The 25,994-nt window shown below is 48.0% G+C and overlaps 1 protein-coding gene across 7 annotated transcripts in view; it reads right to left on the reverse strand.

Annotated features, from left to right (window-relative positions):
- The window catches only part of NIN (ninein), a 143,321-nt gene that overhangs the window by 40,024 nt on the left and 77,303 nt on the right, over nucleotides 1-25,994 (reverse strand). For 6 of the 7 annotated variants that reach the window (XM_075926173.1, XM_075926170.1, XM_075926171.1 and 3 more), the window contains exons 8-19: nucleotides 24,984-25,130; nucleotides 24,309-24,476; nucleotides 22,428-22,564; nucleotides 18,329-18,469; nucleotides 17,203-17,377; nucleotides 15,636-15,746; nucleotides 14,415-14,504; nucleotides 11,460-11,607; nucleotides 9,549-9,670; nucleotides 7,949-8,475; nucleotides 4,359-6,473; nucleotides 2,347-2,472 (exon numbers count right to left, since the gene is read on the reverse strand). In XM_075926173.1, the coding sequence (XP_075782288.1) occupies nucleotides 2,347-2,472; nucleotides 4,359-6,473; nucleotides 7,949-8,475; nucleotides 9,549-9,670; nucleotides 11,460-11,607; nucleotides 14,415-14,504; nucleotides 15,636-15,746; nucleotides 17,203-17,377; nucleotides 18,329-18,469; nucleotides 22,428-22,564; nucleotides 24,309-24,476; nucleotides 24,984-25,130 (4,007 nt within the window). The remainder of the gene's footprint in view (nucleotides 1-2,346; nucleotides 2,473-4,358; nucleotides 6,474-7,948; nucleotides 8,476-9,548; nucleotides 9,671-11,459; nucleotides 11,608-14,414; nucleotides 14,505-15,635; nucleotides 15,747-17,202; nucleotides 17,378-18,328; nucleotides 18,470-22,427; nucleotides 22,565-24,308; nucleotides 24,477-24,983; nucleotides 25,131-25,994) is intronic. The other variant, XM_075926175.1, reaches the window with a different exon arrangement.

The following is a 25,994-nucleotide window of genomic DNA, read 5'->3' on the forward strand; positions in this document are numbered from 1 at the left end:
GTTTCTCAAATTGGGGACTTGCTCAAATCAGGGAGTTGCAGGGGTTCACATGCTTCCTTTGGGGGAAGGAACCACCCTCACTTTTGCACTGACTTCAGAACTGGGCAGCCGGCGAGCAGCAGCTGTTGTCCGGGCGCCCAGCTCTGAAAGCAGCACCTCTCCAGCAGCAGCACAGAAATGTTATTTCTGTGCTGCTGCCTTGAGAGCCGGGTGGGTGGAGAGTGGCAGCAACTTCTAAGCACAAGAAGAAGAGTAGCAGTACCACCCTGCCCTCACAATAACCTTGCAATCCTCCCTCTCCCCCAAAAAGCCTCCTCCTTTTGGGGTCAGGACCCCTGCAATTACAACACCATGACAATTTAAATAGCCAAAATCATGACACGGATGATTTAAAAAAATCCCACGACCATGAAATTCACCCAAATGGCCTGTGAATTTGGTAGGGCCCTAGTCATGGCTGAAAAATTCCTGCTTAGTGGTAGAAAGGCAGGGGAGGGAGCACTTGATGAGTCCCTGTTCTGTTCATTCCCTCTAGGGCAGTGGTCCCCAACCGGTTGATCGGGATGTACTGGTGGATCTTGAAGCCCCTGACAGGTTTGGCCAAGAGGCTATCAAGTGCCAGCACTTCAGCTGCCCCTCCACCCCCTGCTGTGCATCTCCGGCCCTCTGCCTTGGAGCTGCCATTCCCCTGGGGAGCCTCCTGCTTTCTGTGCAGGGCAGGGGAGGGAGAGGAGGGCGCTGATGTCACGGCGCCCCCTCCCACCCTGTATCCTTTCTCCACAGAGCAGAGAGGGGGGACAGCAGGGCTTGGGAGGGAGTTTGCTGGCTGCGTTAGGGAGTGGGCCATGGCCAGTGCAGGGGTGAGCCTGCCTTAGCCCCACTGCATCACCAATCAGGAGCTACCAGAGGTATGCAGGGCCCAGCTGGAGCCCACATCCCGTACTCCTACCCCAGTCATGAACCCCCCCCTCCACCCCTGCATCCAAACACCCTCCCAGAGCCTGCACCTAGAACCCCTCCTACATCCTACCGGCCTGCCCCCAGAGCAGCTCAGAGCCCCTCTCGCACTCCAGATCCCTTCATCCAAGACTAGAGCCTGCACCTAGAACCCCTCCTACATCCTACCGGCCTGCCCCCAGAGCAGCTCAGAGCCCCTCTCGCACTCCAGATCCCTTCATCCAAGACTAGAGCCTGCACCTAGAACCCCTCCTACATCCTACTGGCCTGCCCCCAGAGCAGCTCAGAGCCCCTCTCGCACTCCAGATCCCTTCATCCAAGACTAGAGCCTGCACCTAGAACCCCTCCTACATCCTACCGGCCTGCCCCCAGAGCAGCTCAGAGCCCCTCTCGCACTCCAGATCCCTTCATCCAAGACCAGAGCCTGCACCCCAACCCTTGCCCCAGCCTGATGAAAGTGAGGGAGGATGGGCAAGAGAGGGAGGATGGAGTGAGCTATCAAGGGGTGGGGGAGGAGGCGGGGCAAGGGTATTTATATTTGAGGTAGATCCTGGATTGCACTTAAATTCAAAGTGATCTCCTGCTTAAAAAGGTTGGAGACCCCTGCTCTAGGGCACCTGGCCTTGGCCACTGTCAGCTGACAGGACACTTGTCTAACCCAGTATGGGCGTTCTTATGTTCTCAAAGCAGGGAATTCCTTTTTCCACATACGCATGGACAGTGCTCTGCTCGCCTCCCCTCCCCTCCCCAGCCAAGAGATTGATGCACGAGGTCAAGGAAAGATTTCCCCTTCTTTCCACGACGGCTCTGGCAATGCAAGGGCCACACGTCGGACAGTCCTTCCGGAGAGAGATGGAAGCCAAGGCCCTCCCCAGCTTTCCTGCGAAATGTCTTGGAACGCATCCATTGTTGCTCATCAGAAGCCACGAGGCCACGGTAGAGCAGGTAGACGTGGTTGCTAGGCGACGGGAGCCGCTGCACTGCGACCACGTCAGCAGACGGCTGCTCCGCCTGCCTTCCCACATGCACACAGGGGCGGTGGTCACTGGCTGGGCCTGCGGCTAAGCGAGGAGCCTGAGTGCATGCGCCCGGTCGATCAGTTAGCAGGTGATGTGCTTCTCTGGTGAGAGAAGTACCCGCTCCCTAGCTGACCGCAAGCAGAGGCTGGTAGGAGCTCACACACTGCCAAAACTCTGCCGTGACGACAGGCTCTCGCTGGAGAGAATCACGGCCATTATAAAGGCATACGGCAATTCTAATAAGCTCGGGAACGGTGAGGCTAACTTGGCACATCCCATAGCAACAATAAGGTGCCGTTTTCCTGTCTGCATTGCCGCTCGCAATTAAAACCAGGAAGCAAGTGCATCATATGCCACTTTGTGTTCTTACCACATTTCTTCTCGAGATCCATTTAGCTCCCTTAATTTCAGGTTAGAAACACTACCTTCCTCATTTAACAGGCTTATTTCATTCTTCAGGATAGCATTTTCTTCTCGGAGCCTCTCCGCCTCGCATCTGCGGTAGAGACAAAAGACAGCTGAAACACACCGATGGTCTTGTCCCTCCTACCAGCTCCACGGGTAAAAACATTCTCATTACAGAAGTAATTTACCTTTTGACTGCTGAAATAGCAGAACTCCCAATTAATACATATCAGATGGATGAATTTACATGGCTTTTATGTAATGTATATTGCTGCCCAATAGCTGGCTTTGTTTCACATACAAATTAATAAAAAATATAAAGTAGACTTCCAATAATCAGGCACCTTTGGGACCCGGGGGTGCTGGATTATCGGATATGCCAGAGTATCAGGAGGTACTCTAGCGGGGGGGCTGTGATGGGTCGGGGGGGGGGTCAGTGGGGAACAGCGCAGCGAGGAGTGAACCCTCCGTCGTTTTGCAGGGGGGCGGGGGAAGCCCTGCGCAGCCACTGGCGACAGGCCAGCTGCAGCGGCAGACTTGGGGAAGCGGCGGGGCAGAGCAGCTGCCAGGTTGGTCCCGCAGCGCCACCCCTCGCCTCTCCCCCTCTCCTCCACTGCTTACAGCCCCAGCTGGCCTGTAGCAGGCAGCTGTGCGGAACTGTCCCTCGCCATGCTGTTCCCCGCCGCCCCCGCCCCCCGGCTGGCCGCAGTGCGGGTCCTGGCAGACCCGTCATGGGGTATAATCCCCGTCCCCTCTCCTTCCCTTCCCTTTCCCAGCTCGTGAGCATGCATGGGGCTCACAGGAGCTCCAACTGTCCGGCTGGCTAGAGCACTTTCGGGTTCCAGTTGGTGGACTATCAGGAGTGCCGGACCACTCGATGCTGGACAATTGGAGTTTTACTGTAAATCTGTTACACTCAGAGGTGATTGCAAACATGTGTCACACCTTTGGCATCCAGTAAAAAATTCAATGCGCACGAATTTTTGTCTTTAAATCACTTTACAAGGTAATGATTTGTTCAATTTGGAAACAATGGTTTTGTAGCAGTTTGAATATTATACTGAATTAGACTTTCTGTTTCAGAAACAGCAGCTTAATACAATGAGAATACCAGCATGAGAAGTAGCAGACTAGTCTTTTCTTTTGTTTGCAATTTTAGAGTAGGGGTTTTAAAATGAGAGTCGTGTCATGTCATCCTTGAAAGGGTCACTCCAGACTTCCCATAACTTTTTATTAAATTCTTCACAGCCATTTGTAACTACTTTGCGTACTCTCCAGAGAATTACTTCTTTAACTGCTAAATTTCAACAAAAAATGCAGGGAACTTATTATGAGCTACACATGTTCTCAGTTATGCTGGTATTTACTGTATCACATACTTAATGGATTCTGAATGATTTAAGTACTCCTATTTTGAGAAAAATACCAAGATTATTCAGTGTTAACTTTAACATTTTAGAAAATTGCAGCTCTGTTAGCATCCTTAGTTACATTCATGGAGGCCAAGAACTAAGGGAAGGGAAGTAGAGAAATAATTAGTATAGAAGTTAAAAGCACTCCAGAGAAGTTACAGTAATGTTCTTTCACTTTAAAACATTTGTTTCACTGAGACAGATCAACTAAAATACACTCTGCAAGAATAAATACATACAAGCACAGCTGAACAGTTGACAAATTGCTCTTGCTTTACCTTCCTTAGAATCGCTTGACTTGCATAACTACACAGGTGATTAAATTAACCTACAAACTTTCATAATCCACAGCAGTTTGCTTGCTAGTAGTTAGAATCCAAGGCATTGTCTTCTAATCAAGGTTAATCTACTGGTTAATGTGACGAAAGCATAAGATAATAGCAGTTACATGACAGACAGTGAATGCTAGCAGGTTAGTTTTCTAAGCACAGCAAGCAGCAAAGTTAGATTTTTGCAGGGACCACAAATACGTCCCTTTTTTTTTTTTTTTTTAAGCGTACATTACCTCAGGAGTTCAACTTTTTGCTGCAGCTCACTGCATGTGCTTTGCAAATCATGTATCATTGAATTCAACTCCTCTTTTTCTTCTTGAGAATGCAGGTCTTTTTGCTTAACCAGAGAGGTGACTCTCTCTTTCAACTTCCTGTTCAGTTCCTGTAGCTCTCTTTTCTCCGTTGCCATGCCTTTTATCGTGGTCTCACATTGCCCATGTTTGTCTTGCAGGACTTTAAATATTAAACTATGTTCTTCCAGTTTTCCAAGCCTGCGTTGCAGCCTTAAGTTCTCACTGCTCATCTCTATCTTTTCCTGTGCATATCGGTCACGAGTGTTTTCCAGTTCCTTAACTTTTTCCAGGAGATGTTTTTTTTCCCGCCTGAGTTGCACACTCTCTCGATTACTTTCTTCTAACCTGTGCTTCAGGCTTGTAAGCTGTGGTATATCCTCTTCTAGTTTTTTATTTTGTTCACGCAACTTTATCAGTTCAGATTTCAGGCCCTTGTTTTCTAGCCGGATTTCTTCCTGTAACGACAGATGGGTGGATTCTGCCATTGATCCTTCTTCTAGCTCTTCAATCTTTCCCCAAAGCTGAGGGACTAGACTGTTCAGCTCTCCATTGTCTTCAGTTGCACCACAGACCTTTTCAAGTTGGAGAGACACCACAGTTATTTCCTCAGGCTTCTTTAGTTCAGTCTGATGCCTAGAAACGTCAGAACAAAGCCCTCTGAGGTCAGTAGCATGATCAGATTTTATTTTTGCCGCCTTGCTATCTTCCTGAAGACATCCTGTCTCTTCTTTAACATCTTCATTTAGCATCTTCAATTTGGAATCCGCCTCAAAGATTTTCTCAAGCTCTGACTCTTTCATTTCCGGCACAGATACTCTGGAAATCTGATCTTGATTCTTGTCACTAGCTTCGTTACATTCTGCTTCCACTATCAGTCTACTTTCCAAAAGCTGGCCAATCTGGTTTTTCAGGGCATGGTTCTCCACCTTTGTGTCTTCACACATCTTCTCTAGACTGGAATAAGCCTCCATCATTTCTTCAAGCGCCTTCGTTTTAGCCTCCAACAATGAAACAACACGCAAGTCTGCTCCCTTGTCCATCTCTTTACAACCATCTTGCAGGCTTTTGAGAACCTTACCCTCAATTTTCTCCATCTCGTCTTGCAGCTGAGATTCTTCCACTGCAGAATTTGACCAGTCAACCCCAGAAAGTTTCCCTGGCTTTAGCATCTGTAACCTTTGCTGGAAGCCGACCCTCTCAGGGGCCATATTCACATTTTCCTGCGTAGCCTGCTCATGCACCTGTTGTAGGCTTGGACGAATATCTCCATCCTCTTCCAACAGTTGCACACCAGACAGGGCTGAAAGCTTGCTCTTCACTTCTGCATAATCCTTTGCCAAGGCATTGTAGTCATTTTGCAGCTTGGCAAAATCAAGCCTTTCCTGCTGCAATTTCTTTATTTTTTCCTGCAGCTTTAAGATTTCCAAACTCATCTCTGCCTTCTCTCTTTCTGTTCTCTCCTGAGTCTCTTGGGTCAAACCCTCCCAGTGAAGTAGTTTGGAACTCAGCTTGAATTTCTCTTGCTCATATTCAGTCGCCAGCACTTCCAGCCTTTGGCTAACCAGTTTTCTTTTCCCCTCCATTGCTGACATTTGTTCTTCTCGGTCTTTTAGCTCCCTCTCATGGTCATTTTGTAGCTGCCGTAACTTATTATGCAACGCGTCCTCTTGTTTTTCGGCAGCATCTCTCAGGTCCTGCAGCTCTTTCTGGAGCTGCTCCTTTTCACACGTTAGCTTGTTCACGTGTTCCTTGAAGTTCTTCTCTAGGAGTTCTTTCTCCTGTGTTAGCGCAAAAAAAATGGCCTTTTTGCTCTCCAGTGTTTCCTTCAGTTGCTCTTGGGCCTCAGCGCATTCCTGGATTATTTCATCCTTTTCAAATTCCCACTGAGATTTCTCCTCGTACCACTGTTCGGCGAGTTCTCGCAGCTCTTGTTGGTAGCGTTCTTCAAGATTCTGCAAGGCTTCTTCATATTTGTTCACAATTGTTTGTCTGTCGATAGAAAACTGAGTTTCCATTTGAGATGTTCTTCTGTTATACTCAGTTTCCATTTTTTTCCTAAATATGGTCAACACAACACATTACTAAATCTCTGCCAGCTCCAGAAAATGCCTGTTTTTAAACCGTTTAACAAAACAACTTAATTGTACATGTTTTATTGCATTCTAGACCAACATATTTAATTGTTGTTGTTTTTCCTTTTTATAGAATAATAGGGCTGGAAGAGACCTCAGGAGTCATCGAGTCCAGCCCCCTGCCCAAAGCAGGACCAATCCCAACTCAATCAACCCAGCCAGGAGTTTGTCAAGCTAGGACTTAAAAACCTCTAGGGATGGAGATTCCACCCCCTCCCTACGGGACCCATCCCAGTGCTTCCCACCCTGCTAGGGAAATAGTTTTTCCCAATATCCAACCTAGGCCTCTCCCACTGCAACTTGAGCCCATTGCTCCTCGTTCTGTCACCTGCCACCACTGAGAACAGCCTCTCTCCATCGTCTTTGGAACCTCCCTTCAGGCAGTTGAAGGCTGCTCTCAAATCCCCCCTCACTCTTCTCTTCTGCAGACTAAACAAACCCAAATCCCTCAGCCTCTCCTCGTAAGTCATGTGCTCCAGCTCCCTAATCGTTTTAAGCGTTCTTAGTCAGACCCTCTCCAATGTGTCCACATACTTTCTGTAGTGGGGGTCCCAGAATTGGACACAATATTTCCGACGTGGCCTCATGAATACCGAATAAAGGGGAATAATCACTTCTGTAGATCTGCTGGCAATGCTCCTCCTAATGCACCCTAATATGCCATTAGCCTTCTTGGCTACAAGGGCGCCCTGTTGACTCCTATCCAGCTTCTCATCCACTGTAACCCCCAGGTCCTTTTTTGCCAAACTGCTGCTTAGCCAGTTGGTCCCCAGCCTGTAACAGTGCTTGGGATTCTTCCGGTTTGAGAACCAGAGCTACATTTAAGAGACACAACCTGCTGGAATCCAAGAATTGACTGGCGGGGCAAGGAACATAACTCGTGCAGTATTCTCAGAGGCAGTCTTATTAAAAACAGGCGCCAGCTGATTCAAGTGAGTGGACCCCTCTCAGTCATGCCTTACATGAGAGCAAGGGGTTTCCTTGCACTGATCGACTTTCAAGTTCAGAATCAGAGATTTAGCTCTGGGGGTGGAGAACGCAAGCAGTAATTTGAAAAAGTCTTTGAATAAATAGACAAAAAATATAATAGGCAGGGACACTAAATGGGATTTACCAATTGATTGAGCTTTAGGTCCTACTAATTAATGTGATTCTATATCTGTATTTCTCTGTCATTGAAGTGAAACCAGTCACATTAAGCATCCGGTCTTAAAAAAGCCCAGAAAAGAAAGCTTTTGCGTACCAAAAGACTCACCTAGGACGATAAAAATCGCCCTTCTAGTATAGTTCATACAGTTAGAACTTTAAAGAAGAGTTAAAACAGATTAAAGATCAGGAAGAAAACTTCTTCGGATCTAGTTCAGCCTCAGCGAACCAGCCCAAACAATACTGTCTCACCTTTCTTCTTGGAGTTCCTGTTGGTGTTTTTCCAGCAATTCGCGATGTAGCTCTTGCCTCTCAACAGCATGCTTTTCGGTCAAGCTTTTCAGTTGCTCCCGGAAAACACATTCCACATCGCCTTTTTCCTCCTGCAGGGTCTGCTCCAGAGTCCTCATCTTTTCTTCCAACCACACCCCATTCTGGACCAGTTCTTCCCGTTCTCGGTTAAAACTTTCTTGTACCTGTTCCAGCCTAATCCGGAGGTCTTCCGCATGCCCTAGCTTCAGCAGTTCTTGGAGATTAGCCTTTTCTGTATCAAAGTTGGTCTGTAAACTGGTTCTCTCCTCAGCATGTTTACAGTCAATTCTTTCTCGTTCCTCTTTGAGCATTTCTGCCTCTCCCTGGAGTGCTTCAATATGGCTTTTAAGGGCACTTATGTGCTTTTCCATGGTTTGCTTCTCTTCGTTATATTTCTTTGCCACGTTTTCTTGTTCCTTTTCACAACAGGCCTTGGTCTCAATCAGTTGTTTTTCATAATGGCTTATCTGTGTGAAGACAAAAATGCAGCGGTTGATTTTCTAGCTTATCAGAGCAGCGATATTCGCATTTGCACATGTGCGTCTGAAACTGCCTCCCCCCCCCTCCCCCCAAAAGCAGAAAAGGGACACAAGAGCAGTCAGCTTGATTCCTCGACACAGCAAGGACAATTTTCTACATGTATACACAGGAAATTCATTGTGTGTGTATCTTCCTGTCTATGTAGGTTTCACGTTTTTGTGAAACCAATGAAAGTGTAGACAACATGGAGGGTCCCAGCGAATTTTCATCAGTCAGGAAGAGGTGGGTTTAGACGAGAGCTGGTGGGCCTGATTTAGCGTTAGTCAGTCACGCTTTCAAAATCCTTCAGTTAAGCTTCTCCTTGTTGATTTCCCCAAGAAAGTGAACATAGCAAGCCGAGCAAAAGAAAAGAGATCCGCTGTAAGGAAAAACGGATTTCCCGAACCAGCAAACTCTTGTCTCTCCCCACTCCATGCTTTCTATGCCAAATTGTGGGGATCATCAGTTTTGTTAAATTACTGACGGGTGGCATCTGAGACGCTCTCTCACAATCATGCTGCAGTAATGCATGGATGCTTGTTACTATAGTCATCGGTACATCTTCAGGCAGGAAAGTATGATGAAGTGAGAGACTGAACCCTTCCGCCCCCCCCCCCCCCCCCCACACGGGTCGCAGTTTAGCACTGCAATGCGGCTTAAGCTTCACTTTTATCAACTTTCCATCCAACAGCTTTTCAAATTAACAATTGCTCCAACTGCTGAGGTGACCCATTGGGGGGACACCACTCGAGTTTCCTGCAGCCCACAGACCAACGCAACAGCAGGAGGGCACGTCACTGTTTTCTACTTGCTGGTAGGTGGCTGTGATGAGGTGGTCCTGCCCTTCCAACTCTAGGGGCGAGCGCTGTACTGGTGCTGGAAGCAGGAGCGAGGTTACAGGCCAGCCCAGACCCACAGTGGGAGTCTGCAGTTCAAAAGGCAGCAAGGAATGAATAACCGAGCCCCCCCCGAGGAGCTGAGGGAATTGTCGAGGCTAGCTTTAGGACCGCAGCTCGCTTACCGTGTCTGTGAGCTCCTGTTCCAGGTGCTGCAGCTGCTTCTGGTGTTGCTCCTTCAGTCGTTCAATGACCATTTCTGCTTCTAGGCTCATATTCAGCAGGTTGCAATCGTCAGACCCAAGTCCTAAAGAAGCAAAACAAAAGAGCTGTTTCCTGGAAGCCTCAACTGATCTGATTTTCAAGCCAAGCACCTTGGCCCCTGCTCTCCTGGACTCACTGAAACTGCAGCAAGGGAGGTTTAGGTTGGACATTAGGAAAAAGTTCGTAACTGTCAGGGTGGTCAAACACTGGAATAAATTGCCCAGGGAGGTTGTGGAATCTCCATCTCTGGAGATATTTAAGAGCAGGTTGGATAAATGTCTGTCAGGGACGGTCTAGACAGTATTTGGTCCTGCCATGAGGGCAGGGGACTGGACTCGATGACCTCTCGAGGTCCCTTCCAGTCCTAGTTTCTAGGATTCGATGACGGATGCTGGTTACGACCGTAGGAGTCTGCCACAATGCAGCTCTGGCTCAAACCATCCCAGCTGTACCTGGGGGGGGTGAGGGGGGAGCCACCCCAAACTTGCATTTGAGTCTGAACACTGAACACAGCAGCTGTCCCTCCCCGGAGATGCCATAGCCGGGGGGGGGGGGGGGGAAGAGGGGGGCAATCCTGGGCTTTCACTGAACAGTGCAGTGCTGGGGGTAGGGGAGGACAGAGGTGCTGTAAACACTGCATCAAGCTCAGCTCAACGCTCCCCCTATCCTGGAGTCACTGGGCACAGGCCTCATCTCCCAGTGTCAATCTGAGCAGCTCCCGTGGCAGCCACAGCCAGGAGGCAGCGCTGCGTGTGGGCACTGGAGCCATTCCCTCCCCACCAGCGCAGCTGAAACCTCTCTGCCAGCTCCCTGTCACCACCTTGTCGGTGGCAATTCTCTCTGGACTAGACAGGTCAGTTCTGGGGCCTGAATCGGCTGGCAGCGGGGTGCAGAGCCGCTGCACACAGCACTGACAGGAACGGCCTGCCTGTCAGCTGCCTGGCTGGGGGTGGGGCAGGACTAGATGGGTACGAAAGACGTGACGTTACCTCAGGTCAGTGGAGGAGAATGGACCCGTTTTGTGGCTTAAGGAAAACAAAGGGGGTTTAGCAGCCGTGGGAAGGCTTTGAAAATAAAGGGAGAAAAACTGCACTTACATGTGGCTGCTACGAGAATATAAGACCAGCCAGACTGGGTCAGACCAAGGCTCCCACTAGCCCAGTGTCTGCCGACACGGGCCCATGCCAGGGGCCACTGATCCCCAGAAATGGCACCCACTGGTTTGCACAACGAAGAGACGTCGTTCTGTGTTGCACCAGGAGCGGCAGCGCACACACCAATGTCATTCTAAAAACGAGGCCCAGCCGTAACACCTTGCCTGCTCCAGGCCAGCAAAGGGGTCCCCCCCCAAACTGCCCCCACAGGTAGCAATTGGCAAGGACTTCACTGGTCCGTACAGAAAGATGCGCTCTGACAGAATTCATTACTCACCCGTGCCTGACCACCTGCGAATGCCCCCGGATTCTGATCCAAGGCCCGAGACTGCACGTTGCTGGACGGGTGTTGCAATAGCTAATTATTTAGGTTTTTAGACAGGCGTAGTACAAGCGTACAAACACCATCTGGCTTTTGGATCTAACAGGTGCCGTGGTAATATCCTGTGCTATGACGACAACTGAGAATTCAGGGGGCGGAGGGAAGCTACCAGTGTTTGAATACTTGGGATTTCCTTAGGTCACTTTCCAGTGGGTCTACCTCAGGAATATCAACTCTCATTTAATCCCTCTTGCCACAAAATCTTCCAGAGCTACGAGATCTCTCTCTCTCCAATCCCTCCACTACATACAGCAGAAAAGCCTGTTCCATAACAAGCCCAGAGAACTATCCTTTACCTTGGTCAGGCTCCACACCACCGTCCCCCTCTTTTTTACTGTCCAATTCCTCCTGCAGCGAGCACTCCAGAGCCGGCCTAAATATTCTGCCTTGAACACGATACTCTTCCAGCTCAGCCTGGAGCTCATCGATCCGGTCTTGCAGCTCCTGGGTAAACACACAGCAGAAGGGAAGAGAGCAAGTCACTGGAGCAGATCTACTGCCACATGCAGACTAACAACAGGACACTTGGAGGGGTTTGTTTTATGAAAATGACTTGCTAAAAACCTGGGGATTGCTCAAGAAAAGCACCAATTATCCCCTCATCCACAAGGCTGTCTTTTCCCAAGTTCCAGCACAAACAGGTATATGTGTTTACTCACTGAGAGTATGTCTACACTACAGAGTTTTTTTCGGAAAAAACAGACATTTTTCCAAAAAAACTTCAATTATGTCCACACGGCAATCGTGTTCTTTTGAAAAAAAAAAATGGAAAGAACAGAGGGTTTTTTCCAACATTGGTACGAGGAAGAAGCCTTTTTCTGAAAGAGCGCTTTCAGAAAAGAGAGTGTTCTTTCGAAAGAAGAGGAAAGAGGAAAAAGCACAGGTGCCCTGGTGGCCATTCCGCCCATAGTAATCACAGCTGAAATGCGAGAGGGCGTCTGTTGAAAAAGCAGATCGCTTTTTCAATGCACTTTGGCAGTGCGGACGCTCTCTTTCGGAAGACATTTTTTCGGAAGATCTCTTCCAGAAAAGCTTCTTCTGAAAGAAGCCTGCGGTCTAGACATAGCTAGCCACACATGCATGCGGGATGGACACTGTGTTTGAAACATCAATGCCCTCCACTCTGGCCTGTTTCTCGTTTGCTGTTACTCCAGCATAGGAACCTTGCGAACGCACTAACGAGCTGCAGTTCCTCGCAGGAGAACCACCCTTCCGCAGTGCCCTCGAGGTGACCATTACAGGCTGTGGTGCCTTCCTGATACCGATTCCCATCTGATACCGTTGTCCATGGGCCAACAGGAGTGCCTGCCTCCTTGTGTCACATACACTACTCTGAGCACACTGCGTTAGCGTTTATTGGGGCAACTGAGGCCCTGAGCTAGGAGGTGTGCACAGCCATTCCTGTACATCTGAAAACGTCCATGAAACGAACACAGAAATGTCAATCCCCCAGCCTCTTCTCCCCCACTTCCAGAACTGACAGAGCCCCAAAGGCATGGGCTGCACAGTCACATGAACACAGGTAGACACAAATATCTGGCCAGCAGAAATCACCTGAAAGAGAGCAGGTTGCTAGTTTAACAGGGGGTTTGGCATTAGCTCCCGAATTGGTGAAATCCCACACTGGTAGCAAAGGGACAGGATGGCTGTGGATAAAGTATAATCTAAAACCAAGCCATTCCCTGTGGAACAACACAGCTCGGCCATTCTACTCTGAATGTTTGCAGCCACAGTTGTCCTGGGAAAGTGGACAAATTAAGTTAGATATTTTGTGGCCACAATTTACAAAAAAAGTTTGAGTCGGGGAGGACAGATTTCAAACAGTGTTTTAAATCCACAAACAGGAAACCTTCCTTTAATTTCAATCATGTTTAGCATCTATACAAACTGGGGTGCAGGGGATGTGCAGGGCTAAGGGCAGGAGGCAGGGGATATGGGGGGGAAGTGTCAGAGTTGAGGGGATGAGGAGGGGTTACAAGGCCAGAGAATGAGAGCATCTTTGTTGGCTTCTCATTGGGACTAGCTCAAGGTGGAGGGAACTGTGCAAACTGTCTACCAGCTTCTGGTCAGGGATGGCGGGAACTGGGCTGGCTGGCCAATAGCTAGCTACTCCCAAAGGCTGGCGCACTTACTGCCCCCCTGTGGTCATTCTGCAGTATAACTGTCCCTGCTATCACATCCCTCCATTTCAGGTTTGATAGGAAACAATCCCATTCCAGGCACATCCCATTGTCCTGGCACTACCAAATCCTGACCTAGCTTTAAGTTATGATAAGAGGAAGCGGATCAAATTTGGTGGTCCTAGCTCTTAATGTTTAAGAGGAGTACTTGAGGATTCTCAGATGGATGTACAGTCAGACACAAACTCTCTCAACTATACAGTAGAGAAGTGTAGGTCTCATCCTGGCACATCTAGCTTTTAGTCACAGATTTGAAGCCAAAAAAAACAAAACAAAACAAAACACAACAAAAAACCAAAAGCGTTTTCCTGCTTTTTCAACTCCAAGTAGCTTTCTGAGCTTTGAATGAGCTAGTTAATGAACTTAATACGTAGATAAGTTGATAAACTGAAATGAAGACACCCACCAGATCAGTGAGTTCACTATTTTTAAAGGTCGGCAGCCAACGCGTACTGTTTGATATTGTTTATCGTATTTAATTTAAATTGTTTCACTGGACTAGCAGGTTTTACCATAAGTTGTCAAGTTGAAATTTAATTTCAGTTTGCCTTTTTCAGTAACAATCATGTATTGAAATTTTAAGAAATCTGATGGTTTTTGTTTTAATTTTTAAAAAAAATCTATTTTCATCCACCCCAGTTTAAATGCATAAGACTTCAGGGGGAAAAAAATCTCCCATTACATATAACTGTTCTTTGGCTCTTCCCTTGGGCAGCCAGCAAAGGTAGTGGCAACTTTTGCACTGTGAGACCCAATTTAGACCAACAGCTAGCCAGAAGGTAACTTTTGCCTAGAGATGTAAGTGGATTGCTACCAAGAAAGGTTTCGTATCCCAACCCTTCTTAACTCTCACAGCACTCTGACATGGTCATTTTCCTTAAAAAGTGGTAGTGAAGAAAAGAGCTTTTAGGCCAAAAGGGTTGTATTGGACTAACAAGGGGACTGTTACTCAAGTTGTATCAAACTCAGCTGCACCTTATTAGACATAGCTCTCGATAGGAGAACGCTGCATTAAGTACAGAACTGAGTTCCCATCCTGAAGCTGTCTCCCTCACACTTGGATTCACTCACCCTGCACTGCTGTTCATACTCGTTTTTCATTTGGACCAATCTCTCCTCTTGCAGGAAGAACTCAGCACTGCTGGGGTCGAGGTTGCCGAACTACAACACAGCATGAAAACAATCCAGTTAATCCTCCACTCCTCCCAATTTCCAAGCATTTCAGCCAGGGTGAGTTTTGTTTATATAGAAAATACTGTCAGAGGGGACAGAGAGCAGGTGATTGACACAGGAATCCTAAGAAACAGACCAGCTGTTATTTCGCAGTGTCACGTGTTCCTTTCGCTAGCTTCGATTCCAGAGGGTTTTTAAAATGTATTTTTAGACAAAAATATATAATGCAACTATAAAAGTAACTATCTGGAAAGTGCAACCTGTTTAAAAGAAGGAAACATTTATGGGGCTCACAGAAAATTCTACCGAAGTATGTCCTTTAAGGATATTGACAAAAGTGAAATAAGCAAAAGGGTGTCCCATCCCAAATCATGGTGCAGTTTATTGTAACATGACCACCTTGCTAATTTGTGCATTCTGATTTTTAGCTCAGATAAAGGGCCCCTAAGGTCTTTATTTAAGGCAAGATCCTAGAAAAGGGTTCATGAGAGTCTGTCTCTCTCCGACTCCCTTTTTGTGATCAGGACCATAACAAAAAAGCCGCTCTGGAGGAAAGAGATGGTTTCCTCTGGATTCAGAAAATGCTTAGCCCACTCTTGGGAACCATATACAACAGTAAATCATGTACTGATGATTTATGAAAATATAATCCGAAGTAACACTCGGCCATAGTTGTCAGAGTAACCAAGGTCTACTAGAACAATGAGCAATCCGGTGGCACTTTCTAGACTAACAGATTTATTAGAGCATAAACTTTCGTGGGCAAAGACCCACTTTGTCAGATGCATCTAGGCCACATCAGTGGTGTTGCACGCCAGGCTATATATGAGGCCAATGCAGCAATGGCTCAGAATGGTGTACAGACCCCATCACACCCGTATCAACAAGCTGAAGCATCTGATGAAGTGGGTCTTTGCCCACAAAAGCTTATTCTCCAGTAAATCTGTTAGTATATAAGATGCCACAGGATTTCTCATTGTTGATGCAGATTGAGACTAAGATGGCTACCTCTCTGATATGAGGTCCCTAGGCTCATGTTCACCGTGTGGTTGTCCTGCTAGCAGTTAAATCAGCATCAAGCAGCCCCTCTTTGGGAATTTCAACGGAAGGGAGACTCACCTTCTCAGCCAATACGTTCTCCAGGTTCCTTTGCAGTTTGCCCATCAGACTCTCGGACTCCGCCAGCTTCTGTCCCGTCTCCAACAGCTCGCTCTCCAAACGGCTGTTTTCCTAAAAGAGAAGTGATCATAAAGTCCTGGGGCATGTGTGTTTGTTTTCAACTTTGCCTAAGGAAGTCCACAGAAAGCCGGGGCAGAAGGTACCTCTAGGCTACACCTGGATTCTGACCTGCATCCTGGCACAAAGCTCAGTTACCAAGATGAACTGTGAATTTGTCCCCTGGCAAAACATGAAAGACTCCACTTGTCGCAGAAGGCCTGGGCCTGCAAACAGTGTACAGAGCATTCACCGGGAAGAGCAGCCTCTAGTTCTGTCTTGAGTCTCTTCTTCCCAGGATTCCCTGCCCACCTGTTGGATGCATCTGGCCAACAGCTGCCTCAGAAGATGACAACGTTCCCGGCCAACGAGGGACAGACATCAGCAATATCTTTAAAAGCCCTCCTTTCCCACACCCTGCGTGTGTGTGTGTACAGCCTGCTCATCCTGGTTCCCCTCTGCCCATCTGGAAAAACTTTTCTCTCTGAGGGTATGTTTACACTAGCCACCCTCGTTCGAACTAGGGAGGCTAATGTAGTCATTCGAACTTGCAAATGAAGCCCGGGATTAAAATATCCTCGTTGCAGGAGGAGTAATGGTAGTCCGAATTAGGGGCTTTAGTTCGAACTACCTAGCCCGTGCCATGTGTAGCTGAGGGCAGGAAGTCTGAACTACCGGGCATTTAAAAATGGCCACACCCAGGAATATGCAAAAAAAGCCCGGGATATTTTAATCCTGGGCTTCATTTGCAAATTCGAATGACTACATTAGCCACCCTAGTTCGAACTAGGGTGGCTATTGTAGACATAGCCTCAGAGAGAAAAGTCGCCCGATCCGACTGTATTCAGACTAAAACGAGATCAGTTGTGAGTTTCTAAACACATTGCAAAAAGGAAGCTGAATTTGGGGCTTTTTTACTCAGACCCCTGGTGAATAAACAGCCCTGCAGCCAGATTGTTTTGAGGATATGGATCCAATTGGAGAATAGCTGATGGGTTTTTTAAAGCTATAGTTTGACAGGTGAAGACCTTAGGAGTAAGATGTTCTCTCTGCTCACTGATGGGCAGATGATAAAACAGCCCTGCAGCAGAATGGCCCATCTGGAGTCTGGGACCCTTATGACATCCAGGCATAGCCTATCCAGGCCAGTCAGAGGGACCCTTTAGCTGCATCTACACAAATCATACCAAGTAAAGGTAATTTCAATCAGCACTGATGTTCCCACTAATTTTTGTCCATCCGTGTGCAGAATAAATTTTGTTATGTGCACCAAGGCATGTGAAGATGTGCACCTCCAATATAAACACATGCTGCTGGCTGCAGGTGCTCTGCTAATCAGCTGAGCATTTAAATTTCTCCTGGGTGGCCACCCTAGCGTATGGCTTACAAGGAACACACAGTCTTTGATTCTCTTAATGAGGGCTGAGTAGTAAGTGAAAAAGGTCTGCAACTTCAGCCAGCCCTTTGTTACCTTTAGGGAAAGGGTGAGCCGATCGCGGACGTAGTTCTCTTCTGTTTTCACCTTCTCAACCTCTCGCTCCAGCTCCAGTCGCTGTTTGCCAGCCTGCTGCAGGATCTGCTCTCGCTCCTTCCGGAGTTCGTTCTTCAAAGCCGCGGTTCGCTCTTTGTACTCCTCATCCAGCTTCCTATTAACAGAGGAAAGACTCTTAAGATCAGTAGGAAAACCCCATTAAAAAGAGGTCTGGATAGTAAGAGACACAGAGGCACTTGGGGTCTTACACCAACCACCACTCCAAGTCGAGTAAAAAGACGCCAGGAAGGGAAAGCAGGTACACTCAGACCAGCCGTACACACTTCCCCCAGGCATTGTACACAATTCTGTATGACATGCACCTCCCATTCTACGTTCCGCACAAAGCGATTAATTTGGATTTCTCTCTCACCAGTCCAAATTGTCAAGCTAGAATTCAATTAAGATCGTATCTGTGGAAAACAAAACGTAGCCCTTCCTGCCCCCACCTAATCAGGAAAGCACAATGAGAGCAGGACAACCAGGTGTGAGGCGCATAAAGCCAAATAAGGGAGGAACTGTAGAGGCAGAACTGGGTGGCACAGAATTTGGTGACCCGCAGTGCTGTAAAAATGGGTGGGGGTGAAGGGGAGGGTGAGGACTTAGTCAAATTGATCCTGAGGTCTTCAGAACATGCACACGTGTGCACGCATGGACAATGACACACACACACTCACTCTTCAGCTTGAGCCCCACACACGAGGTCAAGCAATCATTTCATTTTTATTGCTACAACCGATACTCCGGTGTCCCTAATCCGGGAACTGCTCCTGTTCCTCCTCCTCCTCCTCCCCCTAGCTGGGGGAACGGTCCCATAGTGGTGGGGAGATGCTGCCTGGGAGTGGTTGGGAGCAGAGCCATGGAGCGGGGTACCAGGTGAGCACCCCATCGCTACCCCTCTCTCACCCAGACCCTGTAGCGCCCCTCCCTGGCTGGCCAACATCTTTAATCCGGCACAGCCTGGTTCCCATGGTTGCCGGATTGAAGAGGTTCAATTGTACCGTATACACCCGCTTCGCCGACAGAGCAAAATGGAGAGGCCTGTGCTCTCCCCTCCCGGCAGCACCTGAGGTTGTACTCGTTCCGGCGCTCGATGGTAGCGTGGTGGTCGTCGACTTCCGAGGCCATGAGAGATTTCAGTTTTTCAGCTTTTTCCAAGTCTGAGCGCAGCTTCTCTTTCTCTCTGATCACCTGGTCAACTCGCTCCCTGCAGAAAGGGCGGAACCATGGATGAGAACCCCTTTCCTGGCTCCCCGGCAAGTCACTCACACGACTCGAGGCCCAAGAAACACTCTGTCCCTCCGCCGCCGCCACCCAACCTCCCTGCCTTCAGATCACAGCCACCTTCCTCCTCAGGAAAGATCGGATGGGCTTAGAACATAAGAACGGCCAGACTGGGTCAGACCAAAGGCCCATCCAGCCCAGCGTCCTGTCTGCCGACAGTGGCCAATGCCAGGTGCCCCAGAAGGAGTGAACCGAACAGGTAATGATCAAGCGATCTCTCTCCTGCCATCCATCTCCACCCTCTGACACACAGAAGCTAGGGACACCATTCCTTACCCATACTGGCTAATAGCCATTGATGGACTTAACCTCCATGAATTTATCAGGTTCTCTTTTAAACCCTGTTACAGTCCTAGCCTTCACAACCTCCTCGGGCAAGGAGTTCCACAGGTTGACTGTGCTCTGTGTGAAGAAAAACTTCCTTTTAGTTCTTCTAAAAGGAAGTTATTTGTTTTAAACCTGCTGCTCATTAATTTCATTTGGTGGCCCCTAGTTCTTATATTATGGGAACAAGTAAATAACTTTTCCTTATTCACTTTCTGCACACCACTCATGATTTTATAGACCTTTATCATATCCCCCTTAGTCTCCTCTTTTCCAAGCTGAAAAGTCCCAGTCTCTTTAATCTCTTCTCATATTGGACTTGTTATTTTGGCCTTGGAAAGGGTTCAGCAAAGGGCAACTAAAATGATTAGGGGTTTGAAACAGGTCCCATATGAAGAGAGGCTAAAGCGACTGGGACTTTTCAGTTTGCTAAAGAGGAGACTGAGGGGGGAGATGATAGAGGTCTATAAAATCATGAGTGGTGTGGAGAGGGCTGATAAAGAAAAGTTATTCATTAGTTCCCATAATGAAACTAATGGGTAGCAGGTTTAAAACTAATAAGCGAAAGTTCTTCCTCACACAGCGTGTAGTCAACCTGTGGAACTCCTTGCCAGAGGAGGCTGTGAAGGCTAGGACTATAATAGAGTTTAAAGAGAAGCTAGATAAATTCATGGAGATTAGGCCCATAAAAGGCTATTAGCCAGGGGATAGAAATGGTGTCCCTGGCCTCTGTTTGTCAGAGGCTGGAGAGGGATGGCAGGAGACAAATCGCTTGATCATTGTCTTCAGTCCATGTCCTCAGGGGCACCTGGTGCTGGCCACTGTCGGCAGACAGGCTACTGGGCTAGATGGATCTTTGGTCTGACCCAGTACGGCCGTTCTTATGTTCCAAACCCCTCATCGTTTTAGTTGCCCTTCTCTCAACCTTTTCTAATGCCAGTAGATCTTTTTTGAGATGAGGAGACCACATCTCCTCTTGTCCCATCTCTTCATCAGCTCGTAAAGGGGACAGTGGGAGGAGGCACAAGTGCACCGCTGCCTCAGTGTCCTCAACTCTTGCTGGCCAAGACTGGATAAGCCTAGGAGCTGCTGTGGATTAAGAGTATTAATGGGTTAGCCTCATCCTTAACAGGCAGGGGGCTGCCCCGGCCGAGCCAGGCTGGAGCGGTGCCCCTCCCCATTTAATCAGTTAAATTTAGCGTTTAACCGGTTAACGAATTAAATGGGATTTCACATCTCTGCTCTGGAGTAGTTTATTTTCTGTGCTGATGGAGCTGTACCACTGGGCCACTCCACCTTCTGTCTTATTCCTCTGTTCTGACTCTTTTCGTTGCCTCCTCACCCACGGACTGGATTTGTTTTTATTACTAGGCCTCTGTTGGATCCGCTACGTTGGACGGTTCCCTTAAGGGAGCTCAATTTTCCATTTGTTCCATTTCTTAGCTGGCAAGGATCATCCTGGAGCGGCGGTAAAGCCGAGCCGTTGACGTGTACGGGCGAGAGCTTACCCCTTACCGCTTTGCTAGCGTCTGTTCTTTCATCGGGGCCTTCTATTCAAAACCTCTTCAAGCACAAACCCCAAGAGCAATGCAATGAAAGGAGGTATGGCCCTCCGAGCCCCTCGATGCCAACCAGTAAAGAGATCACTGCCATGCAGCTGCAGCTCCCATCAGGCTCGACAAACTCGCTACACCTCCCACACTGCAGTTGTGTTATTTATCCCTAAAGAAGGTCATGTAAGGTATCTACAGCTCATAGAAAACCGGCCATCACAAGCACTGAGAAGTATGTATAGGAATCGTGCCAGGAGTTGTGTAGGTACTAAAATATGTTTAAACTAGGTAATCAGGCAGGGATGATAAACAAGTTTTTCCCAGACAAAGAAATGTTGATTGACTTATCCGCCTAGGCCTCTTAGGTACATTAAGCACAGTAAACAAACCAAAAAGGCAGCTGCATTTGCATGTAAGTCAACATGAAACAGGGCCGGGTCACCACATTTTGGCACATGAGGCGGGGAGCTCAAATGACGCCTCCATGCCCCCTCACTTGGGCCAAAACTTTGCAAGGTCTCAATTCTGCCTTCTTCCTGTTCTACTCCTCTCATGGTGCTGCTCTGCTACCTACCCCAGTACAGGAGAACGAACAACTTAAAATGCCTTGTTCAAAAAGTGTGAACTAGTGGCACCCACACAGCCTGACACTTGAGGCAGCTGCCTCAGTTCGCCTCATGGTAAGGCCAGTCCTGACAGGAAGAGTCAGGTTGCTGGGAGTGGGGAGGGAGTGAAATCAGCTGAGGAAGACATCAGAGATTTACACCACAGGGGGTTGGCTTGTGTTTGAGGAAATAAAAGCAGAAGCAAAAAGACATTTTTCTGAAGCATTTCAATGAGGAATACTCCTGGCGGAGTGGGAGCGATTCGTGAAAAATCTGGCTCCTGATCAGACTGAAAATTAGCCAGCTTGGAAAAGGACTCTCAGAAAGTCTGTTTGAGACAAGTGATAGAAATGTAGCCATGTTAGTCTGGTGTAGCGGAGTCAAAAAAGCGGCTGATTTTCCGGAATAAGTGGCCCAGTGTAGACACAGCCTTGCTGTATTGTTAACCAGTCCTGTTTCCCCTACCTTCTCTCAGAATCACTTCCAAAACCCCATCTTTATTAACAACAAACTTGTCTCCTCAGAGCTGTGAATTCTTAGCTGGATCAAACAAGCTGGCTCCTACCCTGCCTCTTTGGAGATCATGAACATGGTAAGTGTCCAGTAACAGCATCCCATACTCAGGGGAATGATCTTCCAGCAGCTCAGGGCTTAGAGCAGTGGTTCCCAAACTTTTCAGCATCAGGCTCCCTTTCTGATTTTTGAGAAACCCTCATGCCCCCGCTCCCAAAAAAACAGCAGCAAAACTTGAGCGGGGGTGGGGGGAAGAAAGGGGGGGAAAAAAGGGCGGGGGAGCTGACCATGGCCGAGAGAGCCTTGTGATACCGGTATGGCACAGTAAGGGCTGACAGAGTACTGAGAGGTTTGTTGGGAGCAGCTAATAGACTGGAGTGACAGAAAACTGTCACCCAGCTCAGCACCAGCAAATCTGTCTTTCGCGGAGGCAGAAGGGTAACACGGTGTCTCACGGTTCTAAGGGCCCAGAAAAAGTGTCCGTTCTGAACATCTGGTGGGCTTGTATGGCCTGACAAACTCTGCGTAACTCTAGCCAGAGTCAGCATAAGCCTTCCAGGCAGAAAATCTCATCTTCCTCTACCCAAGGACCAGAACTATGTAGTTTCTGGCTGTTACTCGAGGAACAAGCAAGCCAGAAAATTGTTGTTTCGGGTGTCCGGAAGTCTGAGTTACGCCGTCCTGTGAGGTTTGGCTTCTCAGACTTGCAATACCGAGAAATTCTGAGGTGCTGACAAAAAACCCCTCAGGTACGACAAAGAGTTCGCTCCGTTTGAGGAGACGCACTCTGAATTGTGGGGTAAGCAAACGGTGTCCGAACGCCTGCTTGGCCTTGTTTTTAGGACACAAGAGAGAACTGTTGGGGACTGAAACCCTGCCAACTTACAGTAAGTGTCGGATCTCCATTTTGAAGCTGGCCACGGCTGCCTGATGAGTTCCATTCTTGGTTACCAGAAGCTCATTTTCTAGCGCCAGAGTCAGCTCCGTCAGGTTAACCTTTCCATCCAAGCTAAAATCCAAGGCCTATAAAACATCAACGCGTCAGCACAGCAGGGCAAATAATTTCTCTTCTCCCATAGAAGCTTAAAATAAAGGTGACAATATAAACTAGGGGAGGCTTAGAAGTAGCCTGGGCTTGCTAGTGAATCTGTCCTGGATGGACTCCCCACATGGATACAGAAATATAGCCTCTCAACTCCCTCCTAAAATGAAACCCATGCTATGGCAAGCGGGGAGGAGAGAGGCATAATTTCCTGTTAGGCATGCAGTAAATCAAGTGCACACACACTGGTTTGTTTATTGCGGGTCTCAGCTAAACTGCATTTGTTTTTAATTTAAAAGTGTCAGGATGAATGATTGAAAATGATCCTCCCAAACCCGAGAAAAAGTCTTGCCATAAAGACAGCTAGGGAGGCAGTTTAATTTGCGCATGACCTCTTCGCTTCAATTAACTGTTGTATTTTATAATAAAAACCCCCTCACCATAATTAGAACACTAAGCCCATGGCTAGTAATTACCACTGTGGAAGCCTAACTTATCATTTGATGCGCCTCTAGTTACACTTTGTTTTAATGGAAACATTTGACCACACTTTAAATTACAAAATGCACTGGAAAAACGTCAGAAAACACGTTAATGCTACTAAAGTCAGACAGGAAAAAAGCTAAAAAAATAAAAGAATCAAGGAGCAAATGAAAGAGGAATTAAAGAGACATTTCTCAAATACGGCTAAAAAGAAAAGAAAAAAACCTGCTGTGAAGTTTTGTTTGGCACTTGCTTGAGACCAAACTGCATTTTCTTGCCTAGGACTGACAGTGCAGTTTTGGGGCAAGTGTTTATGGGAGTCAGTAAGTAAAGCTCAAACTCAGTGTAAAGTTGGCTGACAAATAAATGGAAGCAGATTTTTTTTATTAGTATATCTCCAGTGTCACCAAGCCCAAGAGCCAAGAACAACTGCAGGAAATTCTCAATTAGCCTGTCCACAGCTTTTGAAAAGGTAGCGTGGGGTGAGGACATCTATTTGGCAATGAACATGAAAATTTGCATCCTCTGGATGTGAAACACCCAGCACAAGTCAGGCTCAGACTATGCCCTCCAATTTGGTAGGTGCCACAATCGAGCATTCCGGCACTGGAGTATTTGGTTGGTTGGGGCAGTCCAACATATAGACATCTAAAGGACTTACAGTGCCCCCTACAGGTCAGAGGGGCAAACGTACTGACTCGCTAAGTCGCATACGACAATCTTCAGACGCTCGAGAGGCAAGCACACCTACCTGGGGTTGGGCTGGTGCCTGCTGAAGCCCCAAGCCCCATGGGGCTGAAGGCCTGAGACCATCCCCGGCCCCAGGCAGAAGCTCTTACCCCACCACTCTCACTGTGAGGCAGAGGTCCCCGGCTTCCCACTTTTAGTCTGGTAGGTGGAGAATGGGGGCAGAATTTTGGGGACTCCGCCATCTGCAGTTTAACCAGAGCGGCACTACAAAGGGGCTTTGCAATGTGGAGCCGGGGATCAGCTGGGGATTCCAGCTGATCCCCGGCTCCGCTACTGCAAAGCCCCTTTGAAGCGCCAAAACGGCACTTCAAAGGGGCACCGCGAGCGGAGGGAGGGAGTTATCGTTTCTCATTCTCTATGCCTGAGGAAGTTACTCTGGCTATCAACATCCCTGCAGCTTCCAGCACGGAATCGTTTTAGGTCGGAAGTACAGATCCAGAAGCAGCAGCCTCCAGAAATCAAGATCAGGTGAGCGGGGATCTACCCAATTACCGTGAGGATTTCATGACCATTCTCGATTCCCTCTTCGTGCCACATGTCAAGGACTCGCTCCACAGAGGCGTAGCCCATCCCGTCGTCGAGGCTGGAGAAGACTCGGAACCCGATGGTGCTAGTCATGGCTGACAGGGCCGTGGTGCGTCTCCCACTTTCATCAAAGGACTGGAAGAGAGGAGAGATGGAGGCTACAGAGGACTTGACCAGGTAAAGGCAAGACTGGGCACTTTCCTGCTGGGGGAGGAGGAAGGCTTATAAACCCAATTTCCATGAGGAAAGGAGACTTAGCTCAACTGCTCTGATGTGGCCAGGGGAGAGACACGGTGCCTTCAGGGAGAAATAAAAGCCCCCCCAGGGCATGACTCAATCTCCAGTAAACTTTCCAGAAGGGCTCCCCCTGACTTTGAAGGACTCTGGATCAGGCTCCTAATCTAACATGGCATCAGAGAATCAGGTCAGAAATACAGAAGGCCTCTCCGCAGATGCAGACAACAATATCTACCTTACTATCTATCTTTTATCTACTATCTACTTAGCTACCGTATTATCTACTATCTAACTATTACAGTCTCTGGTCTCCTGACCATTTAGGACTGGCCGCTATTAAAAATGTCTAGCATCCCTGTTGAATGAAACCATTTCAAAGAGGAATACGGTCCCAGTGCTTCTCACCTGCATGGAGAGGTGCCGTTTGAGTTGTCGATATGGAGTCGAAGCTGATGGCGTAAGAGATTTTCCATTTTTAAACAAGCCATAGAAAAAGTCCTCTATGCTCATTGTGCCATCTTGTTCGAGATTATGGAACACGTCTTCAAGCACCTAAAAGTGGTGAAACACAGTCAACATCTTTTATACCCACAGAGCATCCCTCAGCTCTACCACCAGGAGACCCAGTTTTACAGCTCAGCATAAAAGGAACAAGATTCTACCAGTATCAGAGGGGTAGCTGTGTTAGTCTGAATCTGCAAAAGCGGCAAGGAGTCCTGTGGCACTTTAGGGTACGTCTAAACTACATGCCTCCGTCGACGGAGGCATGTAGATTAGACAGATCGGCAGAGGGAAATGAAGCCGCGATTAAAATAATCGCGGCTTCATTTAAATTTAAATGGCTGCCCCGCTCTGCCGATCAGCTGTTTGTCGGCAGATCGGGGCAGTCTGGACGTGCCGCGTTGACAAAGAAGCCTTTCTTGATCGGCACAGGTATGCCTCGTGAAACCAGGTTTACCTGTGCCGATCAAGAAAGGCTTCTTTGTCGACACAGCGCGTCCAGACTGCCCCGATCTGCCAACAAACAGCTGATCGGCAGAGCGGGGCAGCCATTTATATTTAAATGAAGCCGCGATTATTTTAATCGCGGCTTCATTTCCCTCTGCCGATCTGTCTAATCTACATGCCTCTGTCGACGGAGGCATGTAGTCTAGACACACCCTTAGAGACTAACTGAAGTGTAGGAGAATAAGCTTTCGTGGGCAAAGACCCACTTCGTCAGATGCATGTGAGGAGTCTGACGAAGTGGGTCTTTGCCCACGCAAGCTTATGCTCCTACACTTCAGTTAGTCTCTAAGGTGCCACAGGACTCCTCGTCGCTTTTGAAGATTCTACCAGTTTAAGTTTTTAGGGCATGTGTCATTTAAGGAGCAAACGCCAAGAATTACTCAGTATACCGGTACTGTTGTTACTAAC

The sequence above is a fragment of the Pelodiscus sinensis genome, chromosome 4 (genome assembly GCF_049634645.1).
Source record: "Pelodiscus sinensis isolate JC-2024 chromosome 4, ASM4963464v1, whole genome shotgun sequence".
Classification (NCBI taxonomy): Eukaryota; Metazoa; Chordata; order Testudines; family Trionychidae; genus Pelodiscus; species Pelodiscus sinensis.